This window comes from Ostrea edulis, chromosome 5 (assembly GCF_947568905.1).
Source record: "Ostrea edulis chromosome 5, xbOstEdul1.1, whole genome shotgun sequence".
In the NCBI taxonomy this organism is placed as follows: Eukaryota; Metazoa; Mollusca; class Bivalvia; order Ostreida; family Ostreidae; genus Ostrea; species Ostrea edulis.
The window spans coordinates 21,697,028-21,716,250 of record NC_079168.1 but is presented as its reverse complement, the minus strand read 5'-3'; the positions used below and the strand labels follow the sequence as shown (position 1 = coordinate 21,716,250).

General features: G+C 34.7%; 1 protein-coding gene across 1 annotated transcript in view; it reads right to left on the bottom strand.

Moving 5' to 3' along the window:
- The window catches only part of LOC125652163 (neuroglobin-like), a 33,686-nt gene that overhangs the window by 9,827 nt on the left and 4,636 nt on the right, over nt 1-19,223 (bottom strand). Inside the window, exon 2 of the mRNA XM_048881160.2 lies at nt 12,993-13,218. Coding sequence (XP_048737117.1) covers nt 12,993-13,218 — 226 coding nt within the window. The remainder of the gene's footprint in view (nt 1-12,992; nt 13,219-19,223) is intronic.

Here is a 19,223-nt window from a genome sequence, read left to right as displayed (position 1 = left end):
ACCCTGACCTTGCAGAAATAATGTGTTCGGCCATTTTCCTCGCTTTCAGCAATAATTAAAAAAGAAACTGTTATATTCAAGGTTAGGAAACACGTTCTTTTTTGTATTAATGATAATAAAACGCCGCTCAACGCGTAGTAACACTGTGGAATAATTAAACATCAAGAAGAGTCCTACTGCTGACATCGTTTACTGCAATGTCTCCAGGAACACGGAAAAGACGTACCATGTCGGTTTCAATATCAATGAAATAGTTTCAAAGGAGCAAATTGTCTAAACATTGATATTTATATTTCAAAGTTCGCTGATGATATGGTTCTGATGTCTGAAAGCACCAATTATTTATAGACTATGTGAAATACTTTATCTAATAACACGAACGAAGGGGTTTATTTTATAATTTACTTTAATATACATGATCAAAGGCATAAAAGGCTCAGGTGAGAATATGATCTCTGGGAGGAAAACGTTACCGCTACATTGCCCAAAATTACATTTCTCATCTCGATTTTAGATGTTATACTTTGTACATGTACATATACATGCATAAGGAGCTGGCTAACGGTAGTTTTAATGTACCCTATTTAGATGTTGAGCGTGTGGCAGTAATTTTGAAAATATAGTGAGAATTCAATGAAACTGGCCTATGATGTTAATATTTTCATATTGTTATTTCATAACTTAAAGAGGTTCGCGCCTGAGATTTGGAGTAATGTCAATTTTTGGGGGGAATGTATTTTTGATTTCTACATTGAAGGAGAATTAGTAAATTAAAAAGAAAATCTGGGGTCGCAATGCTTATTATTGAGCTACAGTGTTCTAAACATGACCTTTTTGCGCTTAATATGCATTCAATTAAATTTGTTTTATCTGTTGGTGTAAACACAACATAAGCAACACAAATCAATCACTATATAGAATAGATACATAATAATGTCTTCTAACAATACAGATTAAAAAAGAATAATACTAGTAATGGAAATAAATAATGACCTTTTTGCACTTGAGATACGAAAAATTCACGATATCAAATTTTAGAGTTTAGAGGGACATACATGTATTAGGAGTAATGTCAATTTCTAAAATTTCACATGATTTCTAAGGTCTTGTCTTAAAATTTAAAACGGAACTAAAAAAAAAAGTGGGGGTTGGAGATCAAATTTTTGAATTATTGGCGAAAATACTGAATTTTTATACAAAATTTCTAGTAAATAAAGGACCAGAGCCACAAACCCCATATTATGGCCCTTAAAATTTATAAAAATGAAAGTAAGTGTTGAATAGGAGTATTGGTGTTATAAATATGTATCAGAATCCGGGGCTTAAAAAACATGTTAGATTTTAAAAATAGGAGCACAACTAAAGCTGTATACATACTAGAACCGGATATGGCAGGGTTCGAAATTAACTTTTTCAAGCACTAGTCCAAACGGACTAGTCACTATTGATGTTCACTAGTCCTCAAAGCATTTCACTAGTCCGTCCAGTATATCATAAGATGATCTTCATTTTAATTAAACCAAACACATCACAGTTGCAAACAATTCAATTTCTGACACCTACAGAAGAAAAAGAGACCACCATATTTTATTTCGCATTCAAAATCTTCAGAAGCATACAATATTAACCTCAAAGTTAATCCTTTTATAAACGTCCATAAGTGCGTTCGAGATCGACGTTCCTGTTGTTTTGGTGCTCAGATCTTAGAGTCACAGGAGTTCGAAATTTTATCAGTAAAGTCAATAAAATTCACTCGATTGACCAAGTCATGAGCTATAGTGTTATGAACTACTGTGTTAGAGTTGCGAATGACGAGAACATATGCGACCAAACGTGCATGTTCTCAGACCACACAACTTGCAATTCTTGTACTTAGAACACGTTCTCGTGATGTGTACTCGGTGTTCGGAATCGGCAGGAATTTGACAATTTGTGCACGTTCGAAGAACGGCGGTCTCGAACGCACTCCATGTGTTTGGAAGATCAGACTGTCGTAGTCATGCAAACACTTGACCATGCAGGTAATCAGCCATAAGTTCAAACATCTAAGAGACTCAGACAAATATTGCTAGAAATATTTTCACTAGTCCGTACGGACTAGTGCTATAGAGAGTTCACTAGTCCGACACGTTTTTTACTAGTCTCGGACTTACGGACATGAGTTAATTTCGAACCCTGTATGGTACCGTATTTCTGTCATTTTCCACCAAAAACTGGTTATTTTGTAAAGGTTTTGTCATACTGGTTTCATCTCGCCCAAAATATTTAAAGTATTTTTATAATATACACCTTTTCAATTGACCATAAATGCAAAAATATTTTAGGGCGAGCTATGAGCACTATTTTTATTTTTTAAAAAAACGATATTCCGGATTGCTGAAAAATATTACGGTTATAATGCGCTAGTGGTGGTAAACTTGAATTTTACAGAAAATATGGCTGGTTTAAGTATCTTATGGAGAAGGAAACTACGTTTTTTATTTCGTGTCATGTATATGTACATAGGTCATTTTAGTTCGGTGTTTATTTTTAAAGCAAGGGAAATTCCCTCACCTAATAATAGTTTTCGGTTGCAGCTTGTTTTGCCCTTTTACTATAGATGTTCATTTTCAATACCTAGTTGTTTTCATCTTTTAAAGTCGTTCACAATACATCTTCATTGCATCGTTGCTTAAAAACTGTGTACAATTTTGGTAGTTTTACATTATTATCATAAACATTATCATTGAACGAAACGACAGTTACCGAAACTGTTAGGCCTAGTGACTGAAATGAACATGGCGCGGCGTCTTCTTTCACTTTGGGATATCGGAAAATATTCAGGCTTCACGCAAGTATTCTTGTATGGTACTGATATCATATCGAATAATTTTTGCTCTATTTATTTTACAAAAGTGTTACTACGCAGCTTTAGACTGTCAACATTCGAAATAACTGTTTTATTTAACCTAACTTTACGTACATTGGGAGCAAGTCCTTCTTTGATTTACAGTACATCCAAGTTTCGGGCTGAATATTAGCATGACCTGGTCAGGCAAAAAGGAATTCAAAATAACAGATTTAAACTACAACATGACTTACCATAGCATGCAGCATTGCCGCCAGTTAAATCCGACAGTAAATCATGTAAGCAATTCATAGATAGCGATCCACATGTTATCGATGAGACATGACGTCATCTGTTGTAAGATATTCATGACGCATTTTATGCTTCGATAGGCGGATCAAGTAACCCCCATATGAAAATACTCGATATACTGGTTTTGTTTTGTTTTGATTTCACATATGATATCGTTGTACACGTCATGAGTTTTTTTATTTTCTATTTTTATGTAACTTTACTTGAAAACAAAGACTGTGCGTTTTGTTTTTTGTTTGTTTGGGGGGGGGGGGGGGGGGGTAAGACAGTACAGTATTTATAAATTGTGCATGTTTGATTCCGTTGATTTTCAATTTCATGGCCTAGTTCGAAGGCCTATCAACGTATCAGTGTTTCATTGTCCAATATAAAATTAGAAAAGGAAAAATAGTGTCGTCTTGGTTGTCAAGGAGGTGTGTCCCAATGCCAAGTTACATTTAAACAATATAAACAACTATTTTTTCAGCGTGCTCAACAAATCAAATTGCGTGATACAAGTAAAATTAAATTATGACAGACGGACTGAATGCTATATTATATATGTTTTGCCAATTAATAAACTGGACATGTGTTGTGCCAATAAATATATTTTAATTTAATAATCCAGCCTACAATAGCAACAGGAAATTGTGCTTAAATTGTCCAATCTTCAAAACCTTAAATTGTGTACATGTGTGTGGTGGCGGTGGTGGTTTTCATCCACTCAAACTGTCCCAATCCCCCTCCCAAATTCAATTTCTTTAAGTGTGCAGTGGATAGATCGCCACATGGACCCATCCAAGTCTACTGTAAGGGTGTTTTAAAATATCGGTTTCAAATGCAATTAGTTCACACACAAATATATATAGACAACATTATTTGACGATTTGCATTTTAGTTGCTTCTATTCATACACGCTATACAACAGTACTGAATCTATAACTGAGAGAGAGAGAGAGAGAGAGAGAGAGAGAGAGCACCAGTAATTGTATACAGGTACGGGAAGTTTAATCAAATCTTAAATGTACAATATTATTCTTATTAATTAACCATTCCACTTCATTCTGATATATTTAATTTCTCTTTTTTCCATGTTAAATTATTCGGCTGGCGCGAGTTAGGACTGCCCCCCCCCCCCTCCCCATCCCTTTTTTAAACCGATGTTACGTGCCTAGCTATCTAACGCCCTCTCAGTCAAAAATGAAATAAATATAAAATCTATATTACTACAACTTCATTGGATTTACTAGACTTTTTTTTACCACCGTAATACATGTTTATGCAAGCGGACAATCTAGGCATTTTAAAGAAAATTTCCATCTTCGATAGCAAAATGTGTTCAGCCCACGAAGAGCAGAATCGACCCAAAACCCATGGCAAGCGAAGATGATTTTTGCCCCCGTTTTCGGGTGTTATAACTGATATAAAAAAAAAATAGTATGTTCTATAACTTTCATTCAGAAGACGGGTAAGTTCGTGAGTCACTGAATAAACAAAAAATTGTCCGCATTCTTATTTCAATCGCGTTGTCAACTGTACACTTTTTGATATTTCTACACTACCTGTAAACATGTAGACAGCGGATCTAAATCATCTAATATTCTTAATTACAATGAAAATTATACATTAAAATACATGTGGTGCACTAATATAAATGTCAATCTTTTAAAATAATCGCACAAATAAACCAATGCTTTTACTTGTCATTTTATGGTCCACATTTCTTTGAGCTGATATAATTCATGCTATTTAACAAATTGAAATCAATGCCAATGTATACCATGTGATATTCGTTTGTTCATTTTCAAAGTCAAATGATCCCGCTCTTGGTGAACTCGTGCTGCTCGTGCTGTGAAACAATGTGCGACTAACACGTACAGGTGTTTGTGTACGGGATGTCGAGAATTTGGGCGTTTCATAAAGGTGTGAACGTCTGCGGGGAAGTCTGCATACGGATATATATCAATATCTTGATATATCTATATACAAGAAACAATCTCGATTTACAAACATGTTGAGGTTTCTACTTAGAGATAATTAAAATCCATTTAGCGACACTGTCCACTCTATATCTGCTTCAAACATATAAACGTGGAAAGTTAATACAGAACGGACGTCATAAGTTAAGGGTAATTAAGATGAATTGTTTCGAATAGCAAACTCCAACATGTAAACAATTTAAGTAAGTTATCAAATCAGTATGGTAATTCTTTAAAGATAGACAGTGAAGGTACATTTTTAAAAATTAAATTACTATTTTAAATTTACAATAATATATATCATTAAATGATATGAATATATACAAGTCGCCGTTTTATACGTTTGAATTTTCACCCACTAATATTTCGCTTAGTATTTTTTTTTTTTTATCACACGAAGGTGCACGATGGCACAAAGGAGGCACAGATGTCAGATCTCCGTGGACTTAAATGTCTACCTCGCTCAGAAAATTAAGACTTCAGAGGTGCCGACAATTTTCAAGGTCCACCGTGTTTTATTTTTTAAAAAAATAGTTTGAAAACTCCATTTTTGTAATTAGTTACTATAATAACTCAAGTTTAATCAAAATTATACAGTTGTCTCTCTCTCTTTTTTTTTTATCCTCAATTATATCAATTTTAATGGAAGTTGATACAAATAGATATATGCAACTTGAAAATATAAACTCGTCTTTGAGATAGACGGTAAAACAATACTGTTTGCTGTGGTCCTTTCACTGCAAGGAATTTTAATTTTTGATCACGATTTTTCAATTACATGTATGTCCAATACAGCGGGGAAAAAATTGTAGTGTTATGTTGTGGGAAGGGGGGGGGGGCAATATATCACAAATTTAAACATCGTGATAGAAAATATACAAGTTCCTAGTATTTTAACAGTTGTGATTTACAATCAGAATAAGCCCACAAAATATATATTGACCTATGCGTCCATTATTTGTGTATTACACTGTGATTCTCATAACGTCAACATCATGACGTTATATAGTTTTTCTGTTGAAAAACAACACAAAGTTTAAACGACTGTAAAACGAAAACTAGAAAAGATATTGTTATAAAATAAATTGTTCTATGACCTATAAATCCTAGAGCATCAACTGTGAAAGTCTCATTTATTTTGGTGAAAGGGCCAATTTTAGTACTTTGTGGCTCTGGTCCTTTAAACGTTTTTAAGAATCGCTGTTCTGTTTGAAAAAAAAAAAACATATCAACCAAATTAATAAATTACAACATTTGAACTAGTTCCAAATCTCAACTACTTTAAATCATAAATTATAAGACTGAAATACACATATATCAGTATAAAAATAGAAGATATATTGGATGAAACAGAAACTGTATTATCATGCAGATTTAGAACTTTTTGATTAATGAATCCTTCCTCAACAAAACAAAACTGCCGAACTCTTTCAAAATTTGAATTGACACACAATTTTTCAACTGAATAGGGTTCAGTAATTGATGTGTAATATGTTGGCGCCAATGAGATCAGTATTGAACCAGTAAATACTTATTTGTAGCATCCTGCGCAATTGTGCTCAAAAACTCAGATGCTAACTTCCTTAATAAAGAATTTATAAATTCTAAACTTAATTAATAGTAAATTATTTATATTAGAAAAGGAGTTGTGGGACGAAGATAAGTCCCTACTGCCACGTCAAATATATTCTTGTTGCACATGACACAATGCACTGAGCACCAGCTTTGTGCTCGTCATTTTCCCACCCTATTTGCTCCTCAAGATAAGAACAAAATTCAAAAACTTATTGCACATCTAAAGGACATCACCAATCATCTCCCAAAACATAATTTGACGAATACATAAAATGTAAGAAAAGTTCTGGAACCAGGGTTTTCTATAGAAAAACGTAATTTTTCAACCGCCAATTGGCCTTCATGGTGAAAATGAAACTTCTGAAACCTTACTCATGCACATCTACCGGTATTACCTAACAAAAGATGATTTGACTATTGCTTAAAGTGTAAAAGGAGTTATGGAAACCAGGTTCTTGTACAAAAACGTCGTTTTGGACCCCCATTTGCCGCCCTCCCGGGATGAAAATGAAAATTCCGAAACCTTATTACACGTCCACAAGACACAACCAATTTGAAAGATGATTTCGCTCTTGTGTAAAATGAATAAGGTTCTAGGAACCAGGTTTTTGAGGGAGGTAGAGAAAACATCGGGGTTTTTTTACCCCCAGGGTAAAATTGGAAATTTTTGAAACCTTATTATCTACAGGACATAACCTATCATATTCCAAAAGATTAATTTCTTGAAATAAAAGAGGAGTTTGAGAAAGAAGAAAGTCTGACAGATGGACGGACCAGGGTAACAACAATATACTTGAACTGTCGTTAGAACGTGTGAGATAATAATACATGTACATAGAAATGAATTCAGTTATTTAGGAACGTTTTTTGGTATAACGGAAAATTTTTGATAACGCAAAGATATGTTGCAGATAGACGTCCTTCTGTCCATCCATCCTTTCGGGGTTTTCTGTTTCTATTTTAATTTCTCTGTCACTTATCAAGCTGACACTTCCTACGTAGCCTCTTTGTGGGTCTTTCTAGATCATTTTACAATTTCGATCCATTTCGATTTTTCTTGCAAGTGTTATGCCCCTTTATATGAAAATTAATGTTATATGGAGGATTCATAATTTGTCAGGCTAACTCCTTCCACAGCTGCCAAGTGGTCCTAGGACCTTCTTATTTTTACAGAGTGTTTGTATAGGTATTGAAGATGTGCATGTAGTAAGGATTTCGATTTTCTTCAATTATTTAGAAAAGTACACATATTTAGTCAGTTTTGAGGACATAAAGAGTACATAATCTGTCTGTCTGACTCCTCCCACAATTTTCAAATAAGAACCTTCTTATTTTATACAGTACTTATGTTTACATGAGTAGTGAAGATGTGCATATGGCAGGGATTTTTGAATTTCTTCAATTTAGGAGAAAATTACACGTTGTTGAACTTCGTCAGTTTTGAGGAAAGTACATGCTTTGTCCGTCTAACAAGTGAGGACATTCTTATTACATGTTAAACTTAAGTCAGGTTGAGGATATATTACATAGAGAGTACATAATTTGTCTTAACTCCTCCCACGGGTTTCGAGTGAGGACATTCTTATTTTACAGAGTGTTTGTTTGGGTCTTGAAGATGTATATATGTGGCAAGGATATTGATGTTCTTCAATGTTTTGAGAAAATTACACTTTGTTGAACTAAGTCAATTTTGAGGAAGTACCATAAAGTAAGTGTGCATAGTTTGTGCCTTTAACTCCTCTTCAGCTTGTATGGGTACTGAAGATGTGCATGTAGGAAAGATTTTTATATTCTTCTTTTTTTTTTTTAAAAAATACACGTTGTTGAGCTTGGTCAGATTTGAGGAAATATTATACATCATAAAGAGAGTGCATGGTGTGCCCTTTTAACCCCTCTCACAGTTTTAATGCTAGGAACTATGTAAAAAAAACTGATGATATGCGTATTGCAAGGATTTTTCTTATGAACATATGGATGTCTTGTTGAGAAAGGTTTAAGGATGTATGAAAACCCAAGAAATTCATGATAAGAGGAAAATGTTTTATTGATATAATATTGAGCTGATGTAATAGATTTGCATAAACTCTTGAAAAAGTACAATTCATTGTTACATGAAAAAATTCAAATTCTTCGAGATCCAAACCTATTATCCACAGATGTATAGGTTAATCCACATTTCGAATAAGGTAGTTGTACCCTGAATAGATATGAACATTTACAAGACAAGCTAATATATTGCTAACCTTCCTATACTCATATCTCGTGGGGATCCGGGTTAGAATAGGTCCTCAGTACCCCTTGCTTGTTGTAGAAGGCGACTAAATGGGGCGGTCCTTCGGATGAGACCGCAAAAACCGAGGCCCCGTGTCACAGCAGGTGTGGCACGATAAATATCCCTCCCTACTCAAAGGCCATAAGCGCTGAGCATAGGCCTAAATTTTTGCAGCCCTTCACCGGCAATGGTTACCTCTCCATATGAGTGAAATATTCTCATTCAATCAATCAATCCTATACTCATATGATAAAAAACAGTATTTCACAGCTTGATGATGGCTAATACTACCTTCTGTAAAGTTCTATAACTCCTGGCTTTTTTTTTTTTTTTTTTTTTTTTTTTTTTTTTTGGTCATGCTTGCTGATCAATGTTACAAAACGAACACTTTATAATTAAACATCTATGTAACCTTCTCACGGGCGTATTACGTACCGTGTACAGTGCTCTTGTCTGCAATTAACAACAGTCTCAAAATCATTGTTTTAATGTACAAATGTAGAAATAAATGTTCGCTTTCTGACATATATGTTAGCAGAGTATTGTCCTATGGCTCGGAAATATGGGGATTCCAAAAAACCCGGATGTTTAGAAAATACATATCAAATTTTGTAATACTATCTTACATGTATGTGTAAAAAGAAAGGCATGTAACAATATGGTTTGTTCCGAATTTGGAAGATAATTGTTCGAATGAATAAAAAGAAAATCTAAAAGAATAAAGTACTGAAGAAAACTGAAGAACACAAAGAAATTGTATTTAAAAGACTTTTTATGAAGGTGTGACTATTCACAATGACTACTGGGTATCTATGTAGAAGAATAACTGTCAAAAATTGGGTTATAATTATCTGTGAAACCACAACAAGAATGAAAACGTTTTAAAAATTATTGAATACAAAATGACGTATATATTTATATATACAGACAATTTGAAAATTGATGGAGGTGTATTGGAATGTTATATCGACACCCTGTCGACGAGTTTCGTCTTCAGTGTTATTTAACAAAGCCAATTAACTCGAGTAGTAAGCAGCTTATTGCCCGTTATAGAACCTCATCACATCCACTGTAGTAGACGTACTAAGAATCACAGATATAACAGGGAGTGTAAACATTGATATCAACGACGAGCTCCACTTTATTCTAAGATGTCCTCTGTATTACGAATTTAGAAATAAAAATATGTTAGTAAAATTATATCAAACCACGTGTTTTCAAATTGATAGTTACTGCGTACAAAAAATGTTTGAGAATGGGTAATTTAGGAAAATATGAGTTAATTAAATGGACCTTCAAACTACTTACATGTAGCGATATTGTTAATAATTAGTACTACATATTGTATTGCATATAATAGTTAGTTATCTGTGTACAGTGTATGAATACATGAATGACACCTATGAGTGTATCGTTATGTAATGATGTAATCATACAGCATATCAGAAGTTGATGTGTGGTGCACGGAAACAGCGTATTAATCAGAATGTATGTGGAAATCATAAATATTTGACCACTGAAACTCCAAGAATATTAACATCACAATCATCACATCGTCATATACTTAGATGTACTCTAAGATTTGACTACAATCTGTCTTTAAGCAGGTGGTTAAGAACAATCAGAGACGGATCGTGTATAACTGTATAGGACATGGTCTCTTATATGAAATAAAAGATTTATTTTTTTCTTTCAAGCTTTAAAGTTTAGTTTTAGGGGGTGGCAAGACAGGCTGTCATCTACAAAAGGCGGACTTATTTTTGAGAAAGTATTAGAAAATTAACTCGTTATGATGAGTAAGTATCCCGTTCGTTATACCTGTAATGAGTTTTTGTAGTTTCTCCATGATAATACATTAGTAACGCGTTATAACGCGTTTGTATCTCGTTACACGTATTCCGAGTTAGCATCTTGTTATAACGAATACCTTGTCTATTTTCAACGAGTTAGTATCTCGTCATGACGAGTTAGTTACCTCATTATAACGAGTTTATCTATATATAATGAGTTCCCTGTCTCGGTATAACGAGATAACTAATCGTTATGACAAACTTATTTCATTTGCGATGAGAGGAACAGGTCGAAAATTTTTAGTTCATTCTTGACATAATGTATGTATTGCGCGCGCCTTCTGTACACGTGATCGAAAAGTAAACAATGGCACCGGTAAGTTTTAACATCGAGTTCATCGATTGTAGATATTGAAATAATGACATATCAGATTAATTCATTTATATGCTTTACCACGTGTAGAACACTAAAAGGTAGTTAGATATATGCAAAAACCCAAGAATTGCTGGGAAAATAGCACGTGGTATGCTACTAACACAGTCATGTGGTCAGCACCCGGCTCGTTTCGGAACGAACGTGTTCAAAAAGACCGACCGTCGTTTAAAACTATTTTCATTGATATCTCTAGAACCGTAAATTTTTGTTTGCATATTTAATAGAATTTGTTCGTTCATTTCATTCATAGAATACTATGATATGATATCGTTATTAAATCTAACATGAAAATTGGAGCATGTTTACATTTAACTCGTTATTTCGATAGACCAACTCGTTATAAACAGATAACTACACACTAGTTGCGTTATAGTGAGTTACTTTTTTTTTTACTTTATCAAAAAATGAGCCGATCCGGTTTTCAAAGTTCTCATACATTGTCATCAAGTAAAATTTACGCCAATAGGCATTATCTTTAAATAGAGCTATAGTCATGCATCAAGTCCATGTAAAAAAAAAAACCACTAACAAATCAAATTTGATTAACGATGACCTCGTGCTCAGCGGATGAACCAGGGAAAATGCAGTTTATAACCGTTAATAATTTCACGATATGTCTGAACAATATGAATATAACGCGATTTGTCGGAAAGACAATGCCGCTAAAAATAATAATGGCAGTGTAATTGCAAAACCATCTCATTAGAGTCCCCATTTTAGATGTTTAACATGCGATGACGGAAGACTATGACAGGATTTTCATTTAGACCGCTCAAGCTGCAAAACAAATATTGATAGGTTATGCGTGACTTCAGCGGAAACCCACATCTATCATTGATTCTGCGGAATTCCTTTAGGTGGCGATCCCGCTCCAAATAGTGGGTAAATTGTCGTCTCTAGCGGTGCACGCCATGTTCTATTGTTTTACATCACTGGTATCGAGTCTAACAAATCATAGGGAATCCACGATAAATGGACAGAATCTTGTCACATTAAGCTATCATAGCTGATCTATACTAATAACCGAATTCTTTTTAAAGGATTCTTGGTGATACAGAATTGTTACCACACATTGTCTAAAGGGTCTCTTGTACCGTTGTTTATTACTGAAGAATTCAGTTATCAGAATACTTGTACTGTTGTTTATTACTGAAGAACTCAGTTATCAGAACACGGTTGACATTTGTAAAGTACAGTTTTAACGGAAAGCACTGACTGTGAAATAGCCTTAGATAGAAATAAGAACTAAGCATCTTGAAAACGCGGCTAATCTAATATTCAGGTTAATTATGTGGTAACCTAAATTGTAGGGAATAAAGAAAATGTCTTATTTTAGTAAGAGGTTTACTACTCGTGCACATTATTTTCAAAGAGGATTGTCTCTGGTCGCGTTAGCTCAGTGGTAGAGTGTTCGCTTCGTAACCGGAAGGTCGTTAGTTCGAGTCCTGCTCGAGTGGCCGCGTCAAACCTAAGACGTAAATATAGGTAGTGATTACTCCTTCGCCAAACGATTGGCAGTGAGAAGTGAGAATCACGGGTCTTTTGGATAAGACCTTAAAGAACCCGACCTTCACTGCTTCAGTGAGCGCTAAGCATAGGTCTAAAGTGGTATTTCAACTACAGCTGATGACGTCTCAATATGAGTGAAAAATTCTCGACAGGATGTTAAACAAACAAACAAACAACCAATGGAAAGGATTGTTAAATGTAACATCGTGTTCCGTAAATATTTCGACAAATATATAATGAGATTCTTCAAATATGAAACGGTGCAGATCATCCTACAAATCAGATCTTTTTATACGTAATGGGTAACACTCACGTCCACGTAATCGACTTTTGCGCTGTACATGACGTGTCTTGTACCCAAGTCATGCAACATTTCTTCCATCTTTTTCGGTTCATTGATTCTTGCTAGACATTTTTCAACTGTTCCCATAACCCTTAGTGCATGCTCTCGAAGCTGTGAGCTGTGTCTGAGATCATCTTGCGATAAACCTTTGAAAGGCATGAACACGTCTTGAACATCTGGGTGCGTTTCAAACAATCTGCAATAGATATACATGTACGTAAAAATGATGTTTTTAAACCTGATAACAATACCATTGTTAGTACAAAAGATTCATGAGATCACAACGTCTGCCAAATTTCCGAAATTTCTTTATGTATGCAGTTGTTGTTCATTCACAGGTGACTGCCAAAATTTAAACAGACCTTGTCAGTCATCAGGTCTATACTATATTAAATTCTAATGAACATCAAGCTGTAGTTTTATGTTATCTTGCACAGAGAGAATAACCACATACACACAGGCAAACACACGCACACATACAAACACACGCACACATACAAACACACGCACACATAGGACTGAAATGACGGCCTCCTTCTATACACACATGCAAACACACACACACATATGACTGAAATGACGGCCTCCTTCTACATACACACATGCAAACACACGCACACATAGGACTGAAATGACGGCCTCCTTCTACATACACACATTCAAACACACGCACACATAGGACTGAAATGACGGCCTCCTTCTACATACACACATGCAAACACACGCACACATAGGACTGAAATGACGGCCTCCTTCTACATACACACATGCACACATAGGACTGAAATGACGGCCTCCTTATATACACACATGCAAACACACGCACACATAGGACTGAAATGACGGCCTCCTTCTACATACACACATACAAACACACGCACACATCATAGGACTGAAATGACGGCCTCCTTCTACATACACATATGCAAACACACGCACACATAGGACTGAAATGACGGTCTCCTTCTATACACACACGCAAACACACGCACACATAGGACTGAAATGACGGCCTCCTTCTACATACACACATGCAAACACACGCACACATAGGACTGAAATGACAGCCTCCTTCTCGGGGAATGAAAGGATCATCCGTGTTACATAAGCATGTTCAGTGTACTTTCAGTACTTTGATGCATACTGGGGGTTGGAAGAATACAAGGCGATTTCAAAGATGTCTAAAACTACTTCTCCATAGCATAATTCAGTACTTTAGGTCGTTCAATCGATAGTTACTACATATTATGTTTCATTAGCAATGCAATAATTATGTCTTCGGTAATTTCAGTATACGAGAAAATTGCCCATATTTCAAGGCGAATGCGAAAGTTTCGGATTTATTTTTCTTACGAATATCTATTACCTTGACAATTACTTTCGAAAAAGGAAACTTATTAGACAGGATTGTGACGTAAATCACTCCCTAAACACGACCGAGTCTCCACACAGCGATTAGCAGTGAAATATTAGAAGTTTTCTTAATGTTCAAAGTAAACAACCTCATATAATAATTTTCAGACAGTACACCAAATTGTGGAGCGAAGTCTAAAAAACACCTCGTTGTGATCTTTATATGACGGGAAAAACTAAACTATTGCACTCTCATTCTGGGAAGGAAATAGCGATGGAATCCCTAGCAATGCAATATTAAGAATAAATGGTTTGATATTTGATTTTCTTCGGGTTTCTCTATAAGACCTGTCTACATCCGATACAATGTAAAGATGCTCTATTACTCCGTGCCAAAGGATCAGATTTGTCGTCAATACGTGGACGTCAATTTGGTGTTAAATGATACCACTTTTGTTCGCCTCCTAGGCGTAGATTTTGATTGAAGTTACAAAAACATTTTCTCAAAGTCCGTCGTGTTTCCTTGAGGGAATACGCTAAAATGCTACTTGCGGTCTGAATACAGAGAAATGTTAGTTTAATTTCCACGCCTTCTATTAAAATACTGAAAGAAATGTTTGTAATGTACGGCAATTTATTCTGAAACTTCTATTTTCAAGACATATTAGGAAATATCGTTTTTATTTTTTCATTTATTTTGCGATTCAATATTTATTACTTATTTTATATTCATTGGCTTTTGCGATATATTAATTCTCGATCAAAATAATCTTGGTCTATACCTTCCAATCAACAGATTGTTCGTGCTCCCGTGATCAAAACCAAACCAATATATGAATCCACTATTTCTGTGAATTATCTGTTATAAAGATGCTAACTACTTGATGTATAAAATAATCAACCTGGATTATGATGACATACAGTGATTTATATTCATCATGGTCCGTCACGAGGACATCCGATACAAATTCAGGGGTTTGTTGAAAAATTAATTATGATATTAGTACAAACTGCTTTAGATAATGGGGTATCCCTTGATTTCTTATCAGAAACCTGTCATTATTGTCTGGAGAATGATGATACACACCCACTACTCGCAGACAAGATTGACGTCAGTAATGAAGTATGTGGGTAGGCATAATGATCCTGAATCATTAAGTTGTTTCTAATTAGGATAATATTCAAGTTCAGGTAAGACTTTTACCCGCCCTGAATAAAGTTTAAAACTTCCTTTTGACCGTTCAGTTCACTAAATATGAGGTATCAAATTTGTATAGTTCAAAGGTTATAAGGATATCAGTGTTGCAGGGACATGAAATGTACATAATTTCATAAGATTATATATGACTAGTAGTAACAGCAGATTTCTACGATTCAAAGATAGAATGAAGAACGAGGAAATACACAATGACATTTACCTCTCGTGGCCATTCTCTAGAATTTGTGAAACTTAAGTATACTTTTGTAATTAAAAAAAAACCCCAAGAACACGCAAAAGAAGATACACAAATGACTCTCATGAGGTTGGAATATAAAATATTGATTTTGAATGGACTCGAGGAAGTCGTTTAGATTTCTGTGAAAGAATGGCATTTCAATTATCAGAAAACAATCGGACTGGAAAAATATTGAATGGATCCACGTAATTTTTTTTGCCATCAACATAGCGGAAGCTTATACATTTTACTTGATTGTATTCACAAATCGTAAATAATTAATTATTAGCGATGTCACAAATACAACATTTTCGTTAACGTGCGTGAAAACACAGGATGTTAAAGGAACTGAGGGTGTTTTTTTATTACACGGATTTCCTCCCTTTGTTGTAGATGTTGGATGTTAAAAGTGCATAATTGCTAAGAATATTCCCGAAAGCGCAATGATATCAAAGCAATCAGTTTTTTTATAGACACTTCAATCAAAATGTGTTTATTCTTTCAAAGAAAAACCTTTTATCTTAACGCAACTAAGCGTATGAAAAAGCGAAGTGACTGTTACTTAAACCCACATCTAACAAATGCCTGTCCTACTCAAATATCAAATGAACATGTATTTCACATTAGAGTTTCAACAATTCTAAAGTTTTGGCAATTGAAAAGTATGAGGCATCAAATCGCAGAATCAAAATAACTTGTACAAAAGCGCACGTTTTTAATTTAAATGCTTTAATTGCAAGTTCGTTTTGTGTTCTTTTAAGTTTACTATTAGTCTGACATTTGAGTGAGTTTTAAATGCCTGCGTTGTTTTGGGTTCGTATGTCTCTCTGTTTTGATAAACTATTATCATTTTTTTTTCATACGAATGCGATACACTCGGATCAAGACATGAGAGAAGACAGAATATTTGTCAGTATTGCTTGTAACCAGGCAATCAAAGGACGCCATGCAACCATCAAGGTGTCACCAGTGTGGACGTAATTCGACAGCTGGGAATATATAGAAGACTAAACTGAATATTTCGACTGATGAGTCAATGTTTTTTGCCATTATACACTGTCTCTAGCTATGACTTTTAAAACGTTTCATGAGCTTAAGGTGCGTGGAAGATGTCTCTTATGGCACTTATTTATTTTTCTATTTTCAATTACTTGAATTCTGACGAAAAGCGTTTGAACAAAATTACAAACTGTATGGTACATTGTATAAGTGACGTACATTGTATAAGTGACGTACACTGTATAAGTGACGTACACTGTATAAGTGACGTACACTGTATAAGTGACGTACACTGTATAAGTGACGGACATTGTATAAGTGACGTACATTGTATAAGTGAGGTACATTGTATAAGTGACGTACATTGTATAAGTGACGTACATTGTATAAGTGACGTACACTGTATAAGTGACGTACATTGTATAAGTGACGTACATTGTATAAGTGACGTACAGTGACGTACATTGTATAAGTGACGTACATTGTATAAGTGACGTACATTGTATAAGTGACGTACATTGTATAAGTGACGTACATTGTATAAGTGACGTACACAGTATAAGTGACGTACACTGTATAAGTGACGTGCATTGTATAAGTGACGTACATTGTATAAGTGAGGTACATTGTATAAGTGACGTACATTGTATAAGTGACGTACATTGTATAAGTGACGTACACTGTATAAGTGACGTACATTGTATAAGTGACGTACATTGCCTTGAATTTCATGAGACGGGCGTAATTTCGAAAATATGATTCTGAAGATTAAAACGTGGGGACGGGGTATTTGTGAGAACAGAATTTTCATTTTTCAAATACCTATTTCCTATGAATTTAGCCAAGGACAGAAAATTCTTCTTCTTTTTTTTTTTTTTTTTTTTTTTGGTGAATAATACCAAAACATACAATTGATAGTTTCTCTTGTGTGTTGTTTGAATGTATCCCTCAGTGGTGTTATAAAATGTTTTAAGAAGCTAGAATCCTACTTACATTGCTGTGGTGGGTGGGTGTGTAGGTGAATTCAAACTCTTAACACTGACACCACATTCAATCTGGACGGTATTTTTCACATTTATTTATTATCTAAAAGATAGATAAATTTTTATATTATATCTGTGATTATTCTAATGAACCACTAACTTACTACACCTTATCAAAAACAATGCCCTGAAATACTTTCTGTAATTATTCTCGAGATGTTAGACTCCTAATAGTGGAAAAGAGGCCATATCATTTATTTTCAAAATATCCAAGGATCGACTATAGCCAGTGAGTGTCACCTACCACCCCACTTCAGAGTCTATTGGTCGTCTCAGCCCCTTAATATTTTGGTTTTCAATATTACTTCCATTCATGTGTGCATCGTAACTATATTAATATCCAAGAAGAATTACTGAATTGTTTTCAGGAGAAAACGTGATACATATCTGCATTTACTAAATACAATTGTTTGTAGAGATGTAAAGTTTGTAAATTGAAACATAACAGGTTGAAAAGAGCATTGCATTAGCCTAATATTAGGACTATATACACTGTACATGTACGACAAGAGCCATTTTTGGTCCACTTTCGGAAAATGCCTATATTTAAGACGGTAAATGTTTAGGTACCCAGTTACTAAAAATATATATATTTGAGATTGGTCAAGCTTCGCGTTGCCATGGAAACGGGCTTTTTAGGAATCGAGATTTACGTTACTGTTGCCGAACAATGTGTAATATTTTGATTTCGAAAACCACATAAAGTCCCATTAATTAAAAGCCCACGCTTAGTGATTTGTACATATGTAACATGTACACGACGACTTTTCTACAAAAAAGCTCAGTTAACAAGTTATACAAGGTCATAGTTAAAAACATTTCGATTGAATTGGTGCAAGTATGGAAGGCGAAGATAACGAACAGTGATTAATCTCATAACTCCAACGAGCAATACAGAACAGAGAGTTGGGTAGGTGTGATCAGGGTGCACAGGAGGAGTTAGTATCCCCTGTCGACTGGTCACATCCGCCGTGAGCCCTATATCTTTATTAAATGAACTTGATTAAAGACACATGGGGCTTCTCTTTTTTATATTTCCGCTACGTGATCATGAAACGTTATATAATTGTCATCAGGCTTACATGTACGTGTACACATGAATTGATACAGCCTACACATGTACATGTACACATGAATTGATATAGCCTACACATGTACGTGTACACATGAATTGATATAGCCTACACATGTACGTGTACACATGAATTGATATAGCCTACACATGTACGTGTACACATGAATTGATACAACCTACACATGTACGTGTACACATGGATTGATATAGCCTACACATGTACGTGTACACATGAATTGATACAGCCTACACATGTACGTGTACACATGAATTGATATAGCCTCTACATGTACGT